General features: G+C 36.9%; 2 protein-coding genes and 1 long non-coding RNA gene across 22 annotated transcripts in view; 2 read left to right on the top strand and 1 right to left on the bottom strand.

The window, feature by feature from the left end:
* The window catches only part of LOC127941599 (E3 ubiquitin-protein ligase NEDD4-like), a 70138-nt gene extending 65593 nt beyond the window's left edge, over positions 1-4545 (top strand). For all 17 annotated transcript variants that reach the window (XM_052536843.1, XM_052536839.1, XM_052536844.1 and 14 more), the window contains 4 exons: positions 150-257; positions 1904-2000; positions 2232-2304; positions 2721-4545. In XM_052536843.1, the coding sequence (XP_052392803.1) occupies positions 150-257; positions 1904-2000; positions 2232-2304; positions 2721-2823 (381 nt within the window). In that variant the 3' untranslated portion in view covers positions 2824-4545. The remainder of the gene's footprint in view (positions 1-149; positions 258-1903; positions 2001-2231; positions 2305-2720) is intronic.
* Positions 4546-6208: 1663 nt separating this feature from the next.
* On the top strand, positions 6209-10531 carry LOC127941284 (uncharacterized). Of its 4 annotated transcripts, none has more exons than XR_008148977.1 (4): positions 6209-6344; positions 6787-6917; positions 7240-7430; positions 10260-10531. It is a non-coding gene; the product is annotated as an uncharacterized LOC127941284 (long non-coding RNA). The 4 variants fall into 4 exon arrangements; XR_008148976.1 differs by having other exon boundaries at positions 6271-6374; XR_008148974.1 differs by lacking the exon at positions 6209-6344 and having other exon boundaries at positions 6718-6917.
* Positions 8527-20240, bottom strand: LOC127941283 (alpha-protein kinase 2). The gene is made up of 13 exons (XM_052536202.1): positions 20064-20240; positions 19906-19982; positions 18354-19002; positions 16851-18230; positions 14473-16015; positions 13394-13547; positions 12754-12887; positions 11750-11788; positions 11289-11587; positions 11111-11199; positions 10241-10458; positions 10071-10119; positions 8527-9793 (listed from the first exon to the last, which is right to left on the bottom strand). Exons 3-13 carry the CDS (start codon positions 18969-18971, stop codon positions 9601-9603), a joined length of 4716 nt encoding a protein of 1571 aa, XP_052392162.1. The 5' UTR covers positions 18972-19002; positions 19906-19982; positions 20064-20240; the 3' UTR covers positions 8527-9600.
* Positions 20241-21987: the final 1747 nt, after the last annotated feature.

Genomic DNA, 21987 nt, shown 5'->3' with positions numbered 1-21987 from the left:
AAAAAAACTAATTTAAAAAATCAAACCGACTCTAAACTTTATTTATATATATAATGTGAATGTGTGTGTGTGTGTGTGTATATATATAAATGCTTTCTGAAATGCAGTAGATGATTTTGTTCTGTGTGTGCTGTGTTCTCGGTGTCCAGCTGCTGATGTGTGGTCTGGGTGACGTGGATGTCAATGACTGGAGGCAGCACACCGTCTATAAGAATGGCTTCTGTCCTAATCACCCTGTAATCCAGTGGTTCTGGAAGGTATGGAGAAGCATGTAGCCTGTGTGTTTTTTGTGCAAAAAGTTTGTACACAACTACTCATTCATGTTTATTGCTTTTTTTTTATAACAATAGTTAAGTCATCTTAACTATCAAATGATAATAATGAACTAATGAAATAAAAGTTGTTTGATAATAACTTCAAGTTTGCATCCTGGGATGATCTCCTCAAACTAATGAATTTCATAAAAAAAAAAAAAAAAAATAGTTTTGCAAAGACATTTTTATTTAGTCATGAATGCATATTTTCTTTCAAATTAATTTCAGGAGTTTAAACAAACCTTTACATCAAAAGATTTTACAGATCATTAGAAACCAAGTGTGTCAAGTGTGTCCGAACTTTTGCATGCATGAGTGTGTCTGACCCCATGCCAAGAGCACTGTGGGCAGTTACCGATCAAAGTCTGTTTGATGTGAGGCTCATCGAGTGTTTACTCTGATGAAAGAGTCACGGAGTGCATTATGAACTTCTTATCAGCAGTCTGGAGCCAGACTTGCTCATTCTACACACACACACTAACACACAAACATACATACAGATTTACTGTCCAATGCATATATGCAGCAGATGTGTTATATGTGACCCAGGACCACAAAACCAGTCATATGGATCAATTTCCGAAATTGAGATTTATACATCATCTGAAAGCTGAATAAATAAAGCTTTCCATTGATGTATGGTTTGTTAGGATGGGACAATAATTGGCAGAGATACAACTATTTGAAAATCTGGAATCTGAGGGTGCAAAAAAAAAATCAAAATATTGAGAAAATCACCTTTAAAGTTGTGCAGATGAAGTTCTTAGCAGTGCATATTATGAATCAATTTTTATATATATATATATATATATATATATATATATATATATATATATATATATATATACAGTAGGCAATCTTCATCTTTACCTATACATGGAACATGATCTTTACTTAATATCCTAATGATTTTTGGCATTAAAGAAAAATCAATCATTTTGACCCATACAATGTATTTTTGGCTATTGCTACAAATACACCCCAGCAACTTAATTTCTTCTAAATCTGTCAGATCAGAGCTGCACATCCAAGGATGTTTGTAACGTCTAGAGCCACATTCATATTTTTTTTTAACCGCAGTTGCTGAGCTGGCAAACTAATTTTTGAATAACAGTCCATGGAGAAAGATTTTTCTTACCTCCCACAGAATTGTGTAGTTATGGCATCTGCTAGCAGGGTCTTACTGGCCAAACTTTGACCCCTGGCTCCAACATGTTGAGCGGCCCAGCTTGTTCATGTGCTTTCACAAATGTTTCTGTGAATAAATTTAGGCAAAAAAAGCCAGACACTAAAAAAAAAAGTCATACAGAATTCAACATAATTTTTTTTATACAGTTAGATATAGAATATGAATATTTTTTACCAGTCAAGCAACCACATCTAAATGCAGTCAACTTGAACATTAAGTGGAGTTTTTCTACTGATGCTTATTTGAATGGAATTCTAAGGGTATTTACTTTGAGGGAAAAACTACCTTAAAAACTACCTTGTTCCCTTACATGGTTGTTTTGAGAACTCTTTTCCTTACTGCTAGTATAAACAGATGAAAGTTATTGGTATTAACTATGTTTCTCTCCTTCTCTGCTCAGGCCGTGTTGTTAATGGATGCAGAAAAGCGGATCCGACTTTTGCAGTTTGTCACTGGAACATCCAGAGTGCCAATGAACGGCTTTGCTGAACTCTACGGTAAATTAATGCTCTACTGTGCCACATACAATACAAATATTATACGATATAATACAATACATACGTGTGTGGTATTTTGTAAATCTACGTATGTTTGGTGTTGCAGTAGAATTGTACTATCATTTCTCTTGCCGATTTAACATGTTTGTCATTTTTCCCTTTGAGACTTGTATAATGAATTTATGGCTCCAATCCTAATTGGTCCTTGACGAGTCACGTGATCTTTTGCAGGCTCCAATGGGCCGCAGTTGTTTACTATCGAGCAGTGGGGGACACCTGACAAACTCCCTCGTGCTCACACATGGTAAGATCTTAAGGGATTTGACCGCTTATTTACTCAGACACATCTATATATGTGACCCTGGACCACAAAACCAGTCTTAAGTCGCTGGGTTATATTTCTAACAATAGCCAAAAAAAAACATTGTATGGGTCATAATTATTGATTTTGACTGAAATTTCAAGTTCAAAAAATTGACCCGTATGGGTGGTTTTGTGGTCCTGGGTCACAAATGATCCCTTCACCTCCCAGAGAATTGTTTTAATTTTATTTACTTTTACTTAAGTATTGGGGGAAAATACCAAAATACCGAAAAATACCAAAATACCGATACCAAAAAATGTTGGGAATATTTGGAAAAGACATCACTCTCTTCTAATTTAAAAACAATAGTTTTTGCATCTAATTGAGCTCAATGATAACGTTTTCTCCCATTGCAGCTTTAATCGTCTGGACCTCCCGACGTACGAGACGTTTGAAGACCTGCGAGAGAAGCTTCTGATGGCGGTGGAAAACGCTCAAGGCTTCGAGGGGGTCGACTAAAGAAATCCCTTTACATCCACACGATCTCCTAATGCAATCGACGAGCAAAGACATGTACAACACTCACACACTCACGTCTATATCTACATATACACACTCTCGAGTTGCCATTGTACAGCCGGATCCCAGTGGTTGCAGGTGTGTGACGTCAGCACAGTATATGCATGTGATCTGTCTAGCTGAAACAGCATTGGCAGTGAACCCGTTTGAATGCCAAACAACCCTGCAGTATGCCACAAATCATGCTCTCTCCTAACACGTTTCATTTTAAAATCCAACTCTGAGGCCGTGGTAACTTTTATACTGATGGGAAATAAGGAATGTCAGTATTGGGGTGTGGCTTCAGAGTGGGCGTGGCCTTGACACAGCATTAAAAAAAATCCCATTTCTGTGTTAATTTCACAAACATAATATAAGTTCAGTGGAGAGGCAACGATTAACTCTCTTATCAGGTCTTACTTACACCAGATAACCTTAGGAATCACAGCCAGGATGAAGGGTGTATCCTCTTCCTCCCTTATCCCGCAAAGTATGCCAAGTTCCCCCTTCCTTACTTCCTTCATCGAGGATTATTTTTTTATCTAGAAACAGGAATTGTTTTTAATAGTTTATTATTATCGCTGTTATTCTGATAATGTTATCATTCTTACAGAGGAAACAGATATTTGTACCAACAATGTGGTTTACTGTTTTAAACAATGTTATCGGAAATGCATCAGTGGCCTGTCTTTATTCAATTTAACATCCATATCATTGTGGGTAAAAAACAAAAAAGACAATAAAAAAAAAATTATTAACACGATTATTGTATTGCTATGAAAACTGGCATGAACATGTATATTTTGTTTAGATATGATTACGTAGTAATTGTAAATCTATTCTCCTTCTTGGTTGAGAGCAAAGATTGAAAAGTCAACATGCATCGGACATGTAGATGAGTTAGTCTGAGAGGGTTTTCTTCAATTGTAATAAGTATCGTTTTTATCTGTATTATGATTATACCTGTTCATAATGCTGTAAATGAGTTTGTTTGGGGAAAGACGTGATTGGACTTTTACTGTACATGTTAAATCTGTTTGAAGTATTAAAGAGCGACAGAGTGAAGCTGTCTTAAAAGCGCTGTGATTCAACACTGAAAAAGTCTTGTAGACTTTCAGGATGAAAACTTTCTTTCTTTCGGTCTTAATTTCTTTGTCTTGTTTCTTCTAACACCACTGTACCTAAAAGGCCACTTCATTGATCACCCTAGGGTCATGTCACCTGTTTGTTTGTTTTAGTTTTTTTGTGAACTTGAATCTGATTATCTGTTATGTTCTTTTAAAAGCGCTCAGTTCCTTGGTGCAATATCGCCCGTTTATAATCAGCTTGCTGCTAACATATCAGATCACAGCTCGGCCCTACAGCTGATCTGGAGTCAGTCTGGTTCTTCAGTGTGAATCTGGATCAGCTCTGTAGGAACGAGCTCCGCCTGGACTAAGACTTCAAACTGGTTCTTTTTCTGTTCTTTTTTCCAGTCTTTTAGAAAAGAGAACACTCATACTTTTCGGCCGGCGTGGCTCACTAGGTTTGTGATAATATTATGATTATTGTTATAAATGACCCTTCCTATTTTGTGGGGACAGTTCTTTTTTTATTGATGAGGAACATTTACTGTCTGGTTCCTGTTCACCACAAGACCTTGCGATTCGTATAACTTCATTCAAAATAAACTCATAAATGGAATTTAGGTGTGCTGTCGTATTACTGGTTTATCCGAAGAGTCTTGAAATGTTTGGCTAGTTGACACTAGAAACACTTCATTATCTTACACAAACATACCGTATTTTTCGGACTATAAGTCGCACCTGAGTATAAGTCGCATCAGTCCAAAAATACGTCATGATGAGGAAAAAACATATATAAGTCGCACTGGACTATAAGTCGCATTATTTAGAACCAAGAACCAAGAGAAAACATTACCGTCTACAGCCGCGAGAGGGCGCTCTATGTCTTCAGTGTAGACTACAGGAGAACTGAGCAGCATAGAGCGCCCTCTCGCGGCTGGAGACGGTAATGTTTTCTATTGGTTCATTTCTCTTGGTTCATTTCAAATTAATTTTGATAAGTCGTACCTGACTATAAGTCGCAGGACCAGCCAAACTATGAAAAAAAAGTGCGACTTCTAGTCCGGAAAATACGGTAAATTACAGAATATCAACTAAATAAAGCTTAAAAACTAGATCAGATGGGTTTGGATTTATTGATTTTAAGATAAACACATTCATGATAATTCTACTTCTGTATCTGTTGGCAAACGGATTTGTAAATACATGTCTGTTCTAGGTTTCAGTTTAAGCTGAAGGTTGAGATAAAGTGTGTTCGGTCATTTACTGGATTGTCCGAAGTCGAGGAAAAAGCAAACAAGAGGACTGATAATTTTCCTTTATTGTTGGTGGTTTTGTTTTTACAGATATGCAGTTTTACATGTTCTGTTGATTTGAACCGTTTCAACGCTGCAGGCACAGCTAACCAGGTGAAATCTGGCAACCATCTTTGTAATGTAGTTCAAGGCTGTGTCGATTTATCTTCAATGTTGATTTTTTTTTATGCTTTTATATGCTTAAACATTGCAAGCCTAAATCATCTCTAAAATCTTCAAATAATCGTCAAATAAGGGACTGATTCTCTCTCTCTCTTTCTCTCTCTCTGTGTGTATATATATATAGCATGCATGCATGCATGCATACATACATACATACATACATACACACACACACACACACACACACACACACACACATATATACACAAACATACATATCACACACATGTATATTTGAGGGTGGGGTTTGGACATGATTATTTAATGAATAGAAAGTTATTTAAAATAAACAAATTTTACTATTTATTGTTATTGTCAATTTATTGTGTCCTTATGGAATTTATTTATTTTATTATATATATATATATATATATATATATTTTTTTTTTTTCACAGCATAATTATGACAACTTTGGAGGGGGGGGGGGGGCAGAAAGCCCTTTATGTGTGATCTGTTTTTATGTAATGTATATTTTTTTATGTAAATTATAAATCATTTTATTATGCAACAATATTATCTTTTTTTTCAAGCCAAAATACATATTTAAAATTTTACTTTATATTATACATTTGTTGTTGCAGCTCGCAATAGTAACAGCATATTGTTTAACATGTCAATTAAAGTGTTCTTAGATTATTCACTAAACAAAACTATTTAAAAAAAACCTATATATTAGTTTCCCGGACAGTTGATGCAGCACAATTTGACTGTCAAATCATGTTCATTTTTACATGAATGTTGCTAAACACATGGTATGAGGCTCTGCTGAGCGGTGAAGGAAACTCCGTTCATTCACACGTGCAGTCGGACAGCTATCAGACCCAAGGACAAGCAAATAAAAGTGGCCTGTACACTTTATCAAGTGCTCCCTTTCTGCAATCACAAACAACATCACATCAGAGCCCGGGACACACAGAATGAGCTTCACCACTAACTGAAGTATGTTTGTCAACACTTCTTGGAAATTAGGTATGATTATATTAGCAAATTCTGGAACTGAATGGAAGAAGCTTTAGGGATCTATAGTGTAGCCATATTAAATATTTTAATCACTGATCATATGTTTAAAGAGGCGTTTCGGGTGGTCTGACCCTTTTTTATATCTCACAAGTGTCTTAAATGATTATTTTCACGGTTTTAGGTTTTATAGGTTCATTAAAACTGTTAGTGTGTTTAGAGGAAATGTTTTTTTTTTTTTTTTTGAAGCACTCCCAGGTTTTGGGTTAGTGACCTCGTCCCCACATCATGCTGGATCAATACTTCTCTAAGCTTATCACAAAACTGTTTGACTAAACCCCCTGTAGGTACATATATGGAGGTTAAAGGAGAGTAGAATGAGCAGTCATGACATAAACCGGACTTGTTTCTCATTTTCTTGCAGACTGGATCACTGGGAGAGACGACGCGTGTGTGTGTGTTAGTGTTTTATAAAGTGTCTTTTTCAGTGCTCTCACTATTCTTACAGCACGAAGGGTCATGTGGATCAGCCATCTTTACTGAACAGAGTCTGTGGTAAGTTAACATGTCCACAAAAAGACTTGACAATGGATATATTGTCCAAAAAAATAGTTTTTTTTTTAGTTGTTCTGACGCTTCAAAAAGTTAAGCCTAACCTTCCTTAAGGTGCCTGCTCAAAATATATATATATATAAAAAATATATTATACTAATATATTTACATACTTCATGTCATTGCAGTCATATACTTGTATGTGACGTTAAAATCGCATACTGAAATGTTTATCTGAACTGACGTATATAGTTGTGTTTTTGGTTACTTTTTATTTTCACTAAAATATGTTTGAGCTCAATAACGGGAGGACTCTCTGTTGAAGATTCCTGATCGAAGGCATAACGGATCATTCAGAAGAGACCATCTGCACGGTTCCCGCCACTATCCACTCAACTGACAGACGTGTAAACGCAACGATAATCGCTAACATTCACACATGACCAGAGCGAGAGCCAGCTGCTGAACGAAAGACAAGAGAGGGACAAAGTTTAGATAAAGGTCCAGCTATCACAGGTGAAAAAAATATACTACTATTTCCTTCTTCACTATTAGCAAAAACAAGGCTATGTCACTCTCTCTCCTGTCTTTCTGTCAGTCTCGTCCTCCGGAGCTGTGGAGTGTGACAATGGTGTTTGTATCCTGTGTTGTCAAACGCCATTATCACACTAAATAGCCACGGTGAGACCTCACAACCACCTCGGCCAATCAGCACAGAGAAACACAATAATGATGATGCACTCTATAGTGGGAATGCGAAACGCCCTTGTGTCTTTAAGTGTGAGTTGCCAGGTTGATAATTTGGCATCTTCCAAAAATAGATGTAAGAGCTCATGCCTGGCATATGTGTGCTATGACCCAGCTGCCAGACAGTATGCATGTCATGTTACACACTTTCTTCATATTTTGTACAGTATTAGTATCATATCACGACAATAAAAAACGTGGAAGTTTCTTGAAGCGTTTTAATGGTTTGTGTTATTTGAAATTCAGCAAGAATGCGTTAAATTGATCAAAAGTGACAGTAAAGAAGTGCTGTGTTAGTATAGTTAGTTTAATGAAGATTTTATATTTTCTTTTTTCATCTTCATTTTATTTAACATTTTGGAGTTTGTATCAGATTTTTTAAATATAGTGATTGTTTATTTATTTTTATTTTAGTTGTAGTTTTGTACATCATTCAAATTTTGCATTTTGAAATCAAATCTGAAACTTTTAAGTGTAAATATGAAAACATAAATATATAGATGAATATTAGCTTTGACTTTTTATTTAAAGTTTATGCTTATATAAAATAAGTAATAAAATATATCTTTTAATAATTTTCTTATGTTTTAGTTGAACTAACTTTAGTTTAACTAAAATAATGTCAGATTTTTCCTTAGACTACAGAAAGCAAAATGAAATTTTATAATATACATTTTAGGCAAATAAATTGTTTATATATATATATATATATATATATATATATATATATATATATATATATATATATATATATATATATATATATATATATATATATAAAATTTATTAAAGTGTTACATTTATTGTTCTTTTTATTTGAGTTTAAGCTAAAATTAATATAAAATAAGTAATGAAATGATTCAAGTAAATTTTTTAAGGTTGTGATTAAAATAAAAGCCAGACTCAAAGAAAAGAAAACAACAGCAAAAACGTATTAATTCACAACATATCATTCAAAGAGATCATTCAAAGCCAGCACAAGAATCTGCTAACCTCTGACCTTCACTCCACATACACTAAGACTAATAGATAAGACTATCTAAATTTGCAGAAAATAGCTACAGTAACATCACAGTTTAGTATTTCAGGTGATTCATTTGTGCAGGTCATTATCATTAACAGGACAAATACATGGCTTCAGACGTGTGTGCTTATATATAGCAGTGAGGCAATAAGTCATTTGACTTTGGAAGGATGATGGAAACGTAAAGGTGGAGGTTTGTCATTCTTCCTGAGGCAAATCAACAGCTGTTTACTAGGGCAAGTGTACAAACTTTTCCACAGTGTCAGATTTACCACCTCATCCTTCCCAGAGACAGTGTTGAAGAACTTTTTTCAAAATGAAAGAAAACATTTTAAATTTTGCGTGTGTAAAAAAGTACTTTACCACTGAAAATGAGAAGCTTCAAACATTCAATTCTAGCAGTCGCATTCAGATCCAACAATAAACCTTTACCGTGTTGTACATTAATCTCACTCATAAAGTAAATGTCTATTTAAGATTTAGCAGTTTGATAAACTAAGCACTTATTGCACATATTATAACAAACAATCATAATAACATGAAGTTGTTCAGAAGTGCCAGTGGGCTAATAATAAAGAATCAGATGGCAGCACCACTGGCACAACTTTTCGACAAAGCAAATCAGGATAAAAACACAATAGCTGATATTTCTTTGGTTTAAACAAAAAAACAAAAAAATCACATCAATTGTCAATCCACTCACCCCTTTAAAAACATAAAAAAATAAACTCATTTAAAATGGCACAAAAGAGCTCTCAAGAAAGAAGTCAGCTCCCTACTGTCCTTACAGATGAATGTCATCTTACATTTAAAGAAACAGCTCAGAAACACGTTTGTCCCTGAGCAAGACTTCGTTGATTAAAAAATGCCAAAAACACTAGTTATCCTACTAGCAGAAGTTCAGTTTCTGTGTGATCAGGACTTGCCGTTCAGTACAGGACCGAAGGTTTTTTTCTTTGGCGCGGGTTGTGTTTTTGGCTTTGGTTTGGGCTTGGGCTTGGGCTGGAGGGACGTCAGGCCCAGAAGCTCACAGTACCGGTTACACAGATGCAGAACCTTGAACTGATCAATGAAGGACGTGGCACAATTTCCCCTGAATCCCTTATAGCTGCAATGATAAAGAAAATATATATATATTTACTGCTTTCATAATAATAACATACACTATTTTTAAAGTAAATATTTTAACATTTATTAAAAAAATTAATTATTATTTTTATATTCAACATTTATATGTACATATTTAAATAAAATGTGTATATATATATATATATATATATATATATATATATATATATATATATATATATATATATATATTTAAATGTATTCAAATATCACATTTTTAAAGAATACATTTGTGATCGTTTTAAATGGGAGTTTACCCTTTTTTACAGGTGGCAATCCCAACATCTGTCAGTTTCATACCCACACCTGAGTAAAAGAGAAAAATAATAATAATTATGCATCACTCCCTGCAGGATTCAAAGTCACATCCTTCTCATGCTCTTAATGTCATGATGTGCAAAACATGGTAAAATAAGTTGATATTTACCCTGCATATCTGTGACCAGCAGGTTGCCCTCGGTCTGAGTATAGACCCAGTGCTGGAAGGCGCAGCATTTCTGTCCCGCCTCGGAGTCTCTGCGCATCAGGTTGATCTCCTTCCCGTCCTTCACGGAGTACTTCACAAAATCTCCCAGCAGCTCCTCCTCCAGCGTAGCGTAAGGGATGTTGTTAGACGGCCGGTGCACCAAATAAATCGGGATGATTCTGGGAATTTAAGGACAATTTAATGAATAAATAAAAATTGTTTTTTTGAATAAAGTGTGTCCTAGAGCCACTACCAATTTTTTTTTTTTTTTTATGGAAACTGGAAATTTTTAAACTATAATGCATTACATTGATGAAAAGTGAAAGACATTTATATATATTTTTATTTCTAAGATTTTTAATCTCAAACTTATCACGGGTTCCTCAAAATTATTAAGCAGCACAACTATTTTCAATTGATAAAAATAAGAAATGCTTCTTGAGCAGCAAACCAACATATTAGAATGATTTCTGAACGATCATGTGACACTGAAGAGTAATGATGCTGAAAATTCAGCTTTGCATCACAGGAATAAATTACATATTAATATTCATTCAAATAAAATAAAACACTTATTTTAAATTAAATAGTATCACCAATTTTATTGTATTTTATACATAAAACAACTTGAATGGTAGTGTAGATGTTACTTTAATTAGAAAATCTTTGCTAACCGTTAAAAGTTCAGTACACTTATTAAGTAGATGTAGAAGTCTTTTCACCTCACACAATTACACTTGAATTGAGTGATACACTGAAACAATTCAGATCCTCAGTGTACAACTTTCCCAGCACTTTTTACACTTCCCAAGTGTGTATAGTAAAACTTACTCTGGCAGCTCTCCAAATGATTCTGCAGACTTGGCCACACTGTTGTACGCCTTAATATATTCCCTGGCGGTATTCTGCACATGACATTCCTGGTTCATATAGAAAAAAAAGAATCAGTCCCAAGTCTCCTTAAGCTAATTTCTTAATTAAACATCTTCCTGGAGACATCCATTCTCACCTCCACAGCCAGGCTGTAGTTCTTCTGGACGAGTTCCTCATTATTTTTGGTCCCATAGCCGATGGCATTGTGTACTTTCAGGACGCAGGGATGGCCGGGGTTGAAGCTCGGCAGATTGCCTTCTCTGAGAGTGGTTCTGAAAGCCTTGCGATGCATGCCTTCACCGAAGTGGACCTTTTCAGTCACGATGCTCGCTGGTTGATTGTCTCCAAAGTATTGATCCGAAAGAAAATCTTCCTTGAAGAGAAGTGGGCTGCACTGGATGTTCTCCTCATCGCCGTCCACAATCCTGGGCTCAGCTGGGAGATTACAGCATAAATGGGATGAGAACTATTGTTATGTGAATTAATCGTTCACACAAATAGAGATTTTCATTAAAGAAATAATTCACCATACTGTTCATTTATAGTTAAGATACTCCTAGGAACAGCAGATTGTATAGAAATGAAAGGTCTGTTTACCTGGTTGATCATGACTCGGAATGACTAGTTCCATCAGCACTGAAATGAAACATTTTACAAATGTGAGTCAAAATGTTTAAAAAGCCATCTTATTGATTGTTTTTTCATCTTTATAGATCTGCAAAGTCAGGATTGGTTTCCCAGACTCGAGCACTAAATTTTGTAAATATACACACTATCCTTCAAATGCTTGAGCTCAATAGGTTTTTTTTTTTTTTTTTTTTTTTTTTTTTTTTTTTAAAGAAATTAATGCTTTTATTCTGCAGGGACACACTAAATTGATCAAATGTGGCAGTAAAGATTACAGTGCTACAAATAATTATTTCTCAAAAGACTGAAGTAACGGCTGCTGAACTTCAACTTTGACATCACTGGAATAAATTATATTTTAAAGTACATTAAAATAGAAAATACATATCTTAAATTGTATTAATATTTCCTTTTAATGTTTCATTTATTTATTATTTTACTTCATTATTTGTATTTATTTGTTTTTTGATCACATAAATGCAACCTATAAAATAAATGCAGTTGGGCTTCTTAAAGATTTTGGGGAAACTGAGATAATTTTTATTCAGGAGTCTTTGAATAGAAAATATAAAAAAAAATCATTATTTACTTGAAACAGGAATCGTTTCTAACATTATAAATGTATTTACCGTCACTTTTGATCCGTTTAATGCATCCGTTCTGAATAAAAGTATTCCATTTCCTTTAAAAAAATACTGTCCACAAACTTTTGAACGTGACTGTATTATGTATGGATTGTATTCCTGCTGCACACATGCATAATTAAAGAATGTACATTAACAGCTGAACTGTATAATATGCAGTGAGCCATTCTGGTAGCAGATAAGTCTTTATCTGGCTTTCTTTCTGTCTATTACATTAATTACCCTGGTGAAACTTCAGAGCACGAGTTCCTGCTATAACTTTCTCATTAGCAAATTAAAATTTTAACCTATTTAATAATTAGTCTGGGAAGGCAGACCTCTATATCTTACCCTCAGACGTGAGATGGTACTCCGAGGTCGAAACTGAAATGTTGGCGGTGTTTAAGCTGCATTTGTACAGCCCTAGATCTTTACTACAGGCCTTTAGGATGGTCAAAGTGAAGCGGCTGTCATCCTTCTTCTCCCTACAGAAAGAAAAGAAAAACATTTTACTGTACATTTATATTGGAGTAGTAACCCTTCACACATCTTGGCAAAGGGCACTAAGTACAGTGGTCAACACAGACCAGGTGTTCATCCCAAAATCCTGATTATATGCCGTATAACTGCAATTAAAACTCAGAAGGATCATTCTGGAAAGCAGAAGCCTGTTTGAGAGAGTCGGAGGCACAGTCAGCATTTAGTGGGAATGAATCACACTGTTATTTAAAAGGTTCATTTTGCCCTTACTCCAAGTCATGGCTGAATCACCAGAGCGTTGATGTTCAGTCAGGTCTCTGAGTAAATTTACAGCAGATTTGGACAAGAACCGAGTGCCACCCAGTGGTAAAAAGCTATAAAGATACCCTTCAGAAATGTGGTCTTGTCAGTTAGCTAATTCTATTTGGAAACTTAATTTTGAACCAGAGTCAAACAATAAAGTTGGTAGATAATGTGAAACGGGCTGATGGGAGAAGAGGTGTTTTCTTACACTTTGTTTATCTCTGACAGAACTGTTCCCTCTTTAGTCCACTTAATGGTGGCATCAGGTGGGACGGGACTGAACTGGCACCAAAGCAAGATGTTCTGGGGGTCGTCAGGGACTGGGTCCGCCTGGATCTCTGAGACTACACGAGGAACCACAACTACAACAAAAACATAGAAAGTTTCATCATTTATAGTCCATTTTAGAGAAATTTATTTGATGACCTGCTTCCAATTTATTCTATTCTAAAGAGAAAAAAAAAAACTTGAATCATCCTAAAATTATTAGTTGACAATGTTTTCACCCAAAAACGGGAAAATATTTATTTTTTGTTTTGCCTGTTCATTTACATGACAATGGCATTTTGGGGACTAAAAATGCATATTTTTGAAAACGGGTTTCAAAGTGCAAGTTTTCGAAAACGCCACCGTTATCGTTTCCGTGTAAACACCCAAAACAGGAATCTTTGAAAAAGGTGTCCATACGGTAATTTCTCTACTGTGCGACAGAGTCGCAGGTTATGATGCAATCGTTTGCCTATTTTTACAAAAACTGCTTCTATCGGGCCACACCGTAAGATACAAGGTAATGGGGCCTTTTATACATTTTTCGTGTTTCTTTACAAATAATAATTGGATAAATGGAGTCTTTAAATGCCTCAGATGTAAAATTATTTGCTGTCAAAGTGACGCCAAAATGAATGGGAGTCAATGGAATGCTAACAGCAGGTGGGGATCCGCTAGCCAATGGCGACGCCCAGGTATGCTTCAATAAAATATGAAACCCTGGGTCAAACTGGATGATTATGACATTTCTGACTCAGTAACACATACTATAAAAACACAAAATGTTCCAGTGCAGGGATGTCCAAATCTGCTCCTGGAGGGCCTGGAGAGTTTAGCTTTAGTCCTCATCAAACACACCTTAACCAGAAAATTAAAGTCTAGAAAACAAGTGTGGCAGTTTTTTTGGCAGGTTGGAGCTAAACTCTGCCGGATATTAGGCCCCTGGGAGCAGAATTGGACATCCCTGTTCTAATGGATTGATATTTGATATGAAGTTGAACAGGAATGAATTTGGAGAACCTTCTTTGGGTGACGGAGTCTTCTGCTTGACAACCTCACTGTAAGCTCTCATGGTCGTATCTTCTCCATCTTTTCTTGCCTGGCGGAAAATTGCGGGCAGCTGTGGCCTCGTCCTTATTGGAACTGCTCCAGACAACCTGTCTGTGATTCGCCTGCGCTTGATGTCTTCATTCAGCATGCTGGATAAACGCGTGCTTAGAGAATCTGAGGTGCACGTCTTATTTTCCATCATGGCTGTGTTACTGGCATCAACTTTGAGTTTTATAGAAGTGGCTTTCTGAGTGGCATTTATGCCAACAGGGTCCATCTTGGCTGCAAAACTCCCACTGGACTGTACTTTGGGTCTCACTGACATGACTCTCTGAATGCTATCTTTGTTAGTAATATCCAAATTGGTGGGAGGATGAGATGCTAGTTTATCCAGACCATTTGTCGTCACCTTCACATCAAGGTTCTCGGTCTTGTCACTCACGGTCTTCTGAGCACTTCTGCACTCTACGTCAGTCGGTTGCTCATTCTCTGGTTTGGTCGTCCCATGCTGCGCATGCTTCTTTTTCTTCTTCCCTTGGGTTTTAGGAACGATCTTCTCTGTGATGACGATAGTCTCAATGGCAGTAACTGGACGATCTTCACAACCATCTCCTTCTGAACTGAATTGATCTTTCGCCTGGGATGGGGGCTGAAGATCTTGCTTTTTTGATGTTTGAATCCTGTGTTGCTGCTTCTCAGCCGGCTTCTCCTTATGTTTCAAGCGTGTTTTACCATCTGAGGGAGTTTTGGAAGTCTTGTGAGGCATATTGTTTGTTTTCGGTCGTTCCTCACAGCATGACAAAGAAAACTGACTTGAAATGGGTTCTTCCAAGTCTAGAGTGACATATGCAACACTTTTGTCCACAGCTACCATAAACCGTTGTCCAGTGAGTAAAATTAACTTAGAAAGCTCTTTGTTGATATCACAGGTATCACTGCATTCAGCTTTTCTCCTAGTATCCTTGATGTAAAGATCATCTGAATCTCCACAGGATGAAGATAAAGATTTGCCAGGACAAATATGAAAGCGATCTTCAGAAGAATCGTCACTACTGATTGGTTTTTGATCACTCTTGAGGTGTATCTCATTAATAATCCCTTTAGGTGGAAGGTCTAGATCAGCCTTTGGACTCTTCAATAGACTTTGATGGAGAAAAGTATTTCCAGTACCGAGTGGAGCAAACGGCATAATAAAGTGTGGAAGTGTATTTATTTCCTCCTCTCTTGGCTTCACGGTACAGTCCTTGGTGTTAAAATGTCCAAGCGATTCATTTCCTCCAGCAAGCCCCACCTCAGAAGACACGTGACTGTTCGATTGAGAGGGACATGTGTGGCGAGCAGCATCGGAGCCGTGATGCTGCTCCTCGCCGCTCACACAGTCAGTTAAATTCTTGTCGCTAATGTAAGCCGAGATCCTTTGAGAAGTAAAACTGCTTTGACGTTCCTCCTCGAAGACCAACCCGAGATAGGAATCTTTGTCTCCGGTCACGTCAACCAGCACATTTCCTTCTGACTGAAACACAAAAACATTAAATGTCATGGAAAAGATGCAGAGTTCTATCTTGAGACAAGAATTTAGAGGCAGACAGCACAGGAATAGAAGAATTTGTATCATTTGTTCAAGTCAATTCATTCCTATTCTCATCCAAACTACATTTAACTGTTTGTTTACATACCTCACTAAAGCGATGGTCTGCCTAATGCAAAAACCATTATGGTTTCATGCTGCAGTCTAAAGCCACATGTGGCTGGCAATGGAAGGAATCATCTCTATTATAGTGATCACAGCCGCTGTGTAATGAAAGGTAACCAATCACATCTCTCCCGCTGTCTCAGGGGTCTGTGGGATTGGAGAAACTCTTGTACAGGATGACACAGAGTTTGAGAACGGGGCTCATATTTCGGCCCTCAGCTGTGCTCGTGCCCCTCACCCACCGCCTCTCCAGTTCCTCTTTTGCTCTTTGGTCTATTATCATCCTCCACCCTCTATAATTAGTCTGCATTTCTGTTTATCAGTATTTTTCTCTGCACCTCACATTTCCTCAGCAGCCACAGCTGTCTGTCATGAGCGGGGTGGTGAAATGTGTATACAGTAAGCATTTCGTATCATGTGTATGCATGAAGATACCACCACTAAACAACGGCTGTACTAAAGTACTCTGGTTTAAAATTTTGAATTTAAATGGTTTTAAAATGTGCATTCAATATGTGGTTATTTCAGTAGAGTCAACCAAAACTAACCTTTAGTTTAAAATGCAAATCTCTCAATGCAAAATGCAGAAGACCAAAATAAAACTACAGTACATCTGCCTGTGCTAATTGTATTTGAAATGTGTTCGTCATCTCACCTTTGCACTCCAAAACTTTCCAGGGATTTGCTGACTTCCATAATGTTTGGCACTGACCTCATTTTCAGGAGACTTTGATGCATTAAGCATATCCACGACTGCATTTGTATCTGTATTTTGGGATCCAGACCTCTCTAACAAACTCATGTTGTTCTCCATTGTAGTATTATCCTTTCTGTCTGAGTCTGAATGAGAAGGAAGTCCATCTTTATCTCCTTGTTTAAACAGAGTTCCTTTAGTGTTATCAGACTCAACTAGTCCTCTACTCAAGGCTTGACCTGGTTCTTCTGATTCTAAGAGATCCAGTCCAGTGTTGTTTGCATTATCAGGACTTGTCCTTTGCTCTAAAAAGTTGTCCTGGATTGCCATACTGAGCTTAAAACCAGTTCTTGAAGTGTTAACGCTGGTAAAAGAGTCTTCTGAATAGGTGTTAACGGCCTGGAACCAGTCTGAAAGTGCACTAGCCCAGCTGTCTGAGGATGACCGTCTCTCAACCGGTGGAATCCTCAGCTCCCAGTCTTCAGTGTGGCAGTCAATTGAAATGTTCTCTCTCCTGGAGTTATCTGAGGCTTTTGTGTTGCCTGGATGGGCCATGGGGGGGCTGGGAGAACACGAACGACCCCACTTGTCAAAAATAGCACCCTCATCCTCTTCACCTGCCAAGAACTGGCGAGCGTCCAGCCACAAATCGCTTCTAGCCTCAACATCACGTTCTGTTCTTGTCAACTTTAAGGAAGCACCATCGATCTCCTCAGAACAGTTATCTAAATCTCTATCCGTGACAGTTGTTGGGCAAGGGATCGCTTGTGAGAGATCCTTCTCATGTTTTTCCCCAATCTGTGAGGTTTCGTGCATGGATTGGGGAAAAAATGACTCTATTTTCTCACTTGGATCATTGCTACAAGTTTCCACCCAACTGATGTCCAAAGGAAATGTTGTATCAGTCATTCTGTCATGTATGGAATCGTCAGTTCTGCTGGATTCTGATTTTGTTACGTCATATTTTGAATCCTGTAGAAGATTCTGAACCATTTGGGTTAAAACGCCAGGGCAAAACTCAACATTTGAGGAAGCTAAGTCTTGATTTACAGTCTGAATGATCCCACTGTCATTGACTGGCACGTCAGCTGTTTCCAAGGCAACGTTGTCCAACCCCAAAGTGTCTAATAATGCAGAGGCATGTGTTAAGATTTTTATAGTGTCTGCTTCATGCAAATCAGCCAAAGATAGATGAATGCCAGTCTTCGGATCATCTGGCTTTGGTATATGAGAGGTTGTGAAGCCACAACATGTGAAGTCATCTGTAATGTCATGCATTTCTGGATGAGTTTTATACACAGTCGCCGCTTCCACTGCTACATCAACACCTTCAGATGAGGTCTGGATGATAGATTCAGAGAAAGTTGCATCAGTCTCATTGCTTGCAATCAAGCTTTGCTCACTATTCATAACATCAGACACAGTGTTTACCAAAGGATCATCATCATTAGTCATTTGGCTTACCTCAAGTCCAGTGCTTTCAGAGGATACACATGGGTTCAAAATGGTATCTTGACTCATTTCTTCTTGCCTGTTGTCTTCTGTTAATAATATAACTTCTGGACTCATCAAATTGTCATGAGCCTCATTTGGATCATCTTTAGTGTTTGAGTCACTATGTTTGTCATTTTGATCACTGTCTATCATATTGTCCATTAGGTAAATTAGTTTAGGGATGTTAATACTGTTTGTGATATTGTCAGTCTCCATTACAGCAGCAGTACTGAAGTCACAATTGCCACTTTTATCATCATTTGGATGATTTCTTTTAATTTCTATCACTAAAGTGTGATCCAGGGACCGCCTTAAGGCTAAACCACTCTCATTTTCCCTTTTATTGTTTGAACTATGGATCTCAATGGTCCCGTCCTGGTGCGAAACCTGCATTAATCCTGAGCTTCCTGAGACTGGATTAGGGTGTTGTTCAGGGACTGGACCGCATCTGTCATCTGTCTGGTTGTCCGTGGAACAGGCAGGCTCATTTTGCTCTATGGGCGGTGAAGCGAAGGAAGAGTTGACAGCATCTGTGTCTAAGATCAGCAGATTGTCTGGGACGGCCATGTTGACCCGCTCAGCTGTCATCTCCTCTCTCTGGATCACCGCACACACATCACTGCAAGAGAGGAAATGGAAGAAGAGAAAAAAGAAAACAAGAAACAGTTAGACACATAGAAAATTAGAGCTATAGATCATTTAAAAAAGCTAGATAAAAAAATAAATAAAATAAATAAAAGTACTGTGGCTTTTAGACATGGTAACATGGCATTTTTTTAGTAGCTTGCCTTGGAGTAATATAGTGTAATATTATTTTACAGCATTGTACAACCAATGAAATTTTTTTCTAAGACATCATAGGCAAATCTAATATAAAATAAATGTAAAAAATAATTAAGTTAATTTTAGAAATATAAATAACTGCATTTAATCCTAGGTTTTTCCATTACAACCAGCGGTATTGATAGATCGGTCAAATGCTTTTCCACTTAGATTTGTATCAACCCATCTGTGTATTATTTCCATACGTGATTCTTCCGTCAACGCTATCAGATGAGTATGTCTCAGCCCTGTTTTTCCTACACACATGATTTTCTTAAACTACTCTTAAATTGTCATCACTCACTTCAGTCAGATGCAAGGCATCATACATTTAAGAGATGTAATGCAAGACATAAATAAATAAATATTATTAATATACACCACCTGCATGATAACTGATTTCAATGTGCATGCAAAACATATATAAGTTGTGTGGTGTACCTATTCCAACCTGATACTATAATAAAAAATAAGCAGAAATTCTTAATCGGCTGTGTAAAAATGGTAGAATAATATGATTAAATAAGAAAACAGTATTCTTTAAAAATACATTTTAGTCACTATATCAAAGTATAGTTTCAAGTAAACAATAGCTTATAAAAACAGTAATATAATTCATGTCATTCAAATAAATGTATTTTTTGTTTTCCAACTAGCAGCCAAAGCCATAAAACCCGACGACCTTTGTCAGACTCGTTACCTCAGTTTGAACACATCTGTTATGAGCAATTGAGTCCAAAGATCTCTCTTAAAGCAGCAGCGCTCAGCATCAGAACCCTGCAGGCAGAACACAAATGGTTTGTCCCAAAAGAGAGTGAGAGAGAGAGAGAGAGAGAACCCAGACAATGAAGCAGATACCTTTTTTTTTTACATCCAAATGGGCAATAAAACTCAACGGTGATGTAGGTCTGAAGAATATGAGGTTCACATAAAGCTGACAGGTCTTGGGGGTTTGGGGAGAGGGTTTATTTTTAGTCCACATCTCCCTTAGTTCAAAGTGGGTTACCTGATAGCAGAGACATGTGCCATGCCGGACGATTTTCACTTCACAGCTATATTTGCCTGCCTTGCGATCATCAGATTTAACAAACATCATAAAGATAATCTCAGAGGTGTTTTAATCTATGAGACCAGAACGAGATTATTACTGTCAGAACAGTGGAGCAGAATTTGACATTGAAAGGTATTTTTATGCCTGTCAGGGGTGTGTTTATCCTGGATCGGTGTTGCAGACGCAGACAGGTTTTTTTTTAAAATAAGAAATGTTTAATGCTCCACAGGGAGGATCTGATCTAGAAGCTTTGACACAGAGGAAGAAGATTGCATGGTTCTCAGAAGTGCTTCGTTCTTTACTTAGACAAGATCTACATCTCCTTTACCTCCACACTCTCTCTCTTTCTAGCGCACACACCTGTAATGTGAGGTGGCCTTCCCAACAGGTGCATTGTTTCGAGGAACAAACAGTTATAGATACTTGCTCTATGTCATCTAATTAATGAAACTGTCAACAAGCAGCATGCATGATTTTTCCTATCTATTGTGTTACTCAAGAAACAAATGACACAGTAACAAGAATTCTTTTATCATTTACTCTCTCTCATGTTCTCATTTGGAAAAAAAATTATATATATTTTTTTTAAATCAATGCAACCTCAATGCAATCATGAGAACAGAACTTTCAAGTTAAAAAAAAAGATGCAAATGCACAATGCAACTTTATGAACTATTTTCCCAGTCTTTTCCATGTGGTGCATGGATTACAAACTAACCAAATTTGCATGCAAAATTTCCTGCAAAGGATGCATAATTAGGTTCAGAATGAGGTTCAATATTATGAAGATTCCTTTGAATCCAAAGTTGAGTTCATCAAAGCATTTCATTCTCACGTTTAATATCTCCCAAAATTTACAAGTGTATCTCTGGATGCAACAAATTTAACCAACATACTCTGGCTTAGGGTTGGCACAGGTCGAGAAACCTTTAAGCTTTGCAGGCTGTTAAAATCACACTGAGGTTTCAGTCTTCAGAATGTGTTGCCTTAAGGTTGATCCCTGTGGGAACATAACGTCTTCACTCCTTCAGTGTCCTGCAAAGCTCGAAGGGAATAAGCCTTTGACTCCAGTCTGTGTTCTGAGACCAGGTCATGAACACACACACACACACACACACACACACACACACACACATTCCTATAAATGTGTAATTTGAGCAGACACCTCTCTATTTTGTGTAAGTGTGTGTGTCTGAACAGTTGCTGGGCAGATACAGGCCAGAAAGACTAACAAAAACACTCGTCATGTCTTGAGGTGAAGACCCACCCAGTTATTTTACTCTAATAAAATTCCAAGTGTCGCTTTGATCCCAAAACAGTTATGTGACCACACACACCCTTCATCATAAACACTGATATGAGGACTTGTACGTCTTGTACTAATTTGTTTTCTTGGAGTCTCGGCCTTGATGTTTTCACAGATCCTTCAAAATAGAACGTTGTACAGGTAGTTTATACTTTAAGCACTGTTATGGAAACTAAGGTTTGTGATGGCATGCCACCATGGTATACTGATGGTATTAGATGGAAATACTATGGTACTTACATTATTTACAATGATAGTATGGTAATTCTATGTTATAATCACAATATCTATGTTGCATGCATATTCAAATGTTTTATTCTGATAAGGGATCATTTCATTTCATAATCAGCATGTAGCACTGATATTGTGGTCTAAAACTGTGTATGCTCTTGTATTCTTATCAAAGAACAGAGTAGCACTTCATA

The sequence above is a fragment of the Carassius gibelio genome, chromosome A21, assembly GCF_023724105.1.
Source record: "Carassius gibelio isolate Cgi1373 ecotype wild population from Czech Republic chromosome A21, carGib1.2-hapl.c, whole genome shotgun sequence".
Classification (NCBI taxonomy): domain Eukaryota; kingdom Metazoa; phylum Chordata; class Actinopteri; order Cypriniformes; family Cyprinidae; genus Carassius; species Carassius gibelio.
This window is presented reverse-complemented; position numbering and strand designations above follow the sequence as displayed.

Excerpts from the sequence above, each read along its gene's own strand:
- LOC127941283 (XM_052536202.1), bottom strand. The coding sequence starts at position 18,971 with ATGACAGCTGAGCGGGTCAACATGGCCGTCCCAGACAATCTGCTGATC. Across the intron at positions 11,588-11,749 it reads TCCGAGTCATGATCAACCAG|CTGAGCCCAGGATTGTGGAC; the intron begins GTAAACAGACCT and ends GTAATCTCCCAG. Across the intron at positions 9,794-10,070 it reads ATTGCCACCTGTAAAAAAGG|CTATAAGGGATTCAGGGGAA; the intron begins GTAAACTCCCAT and ends TTATCATTGCAG.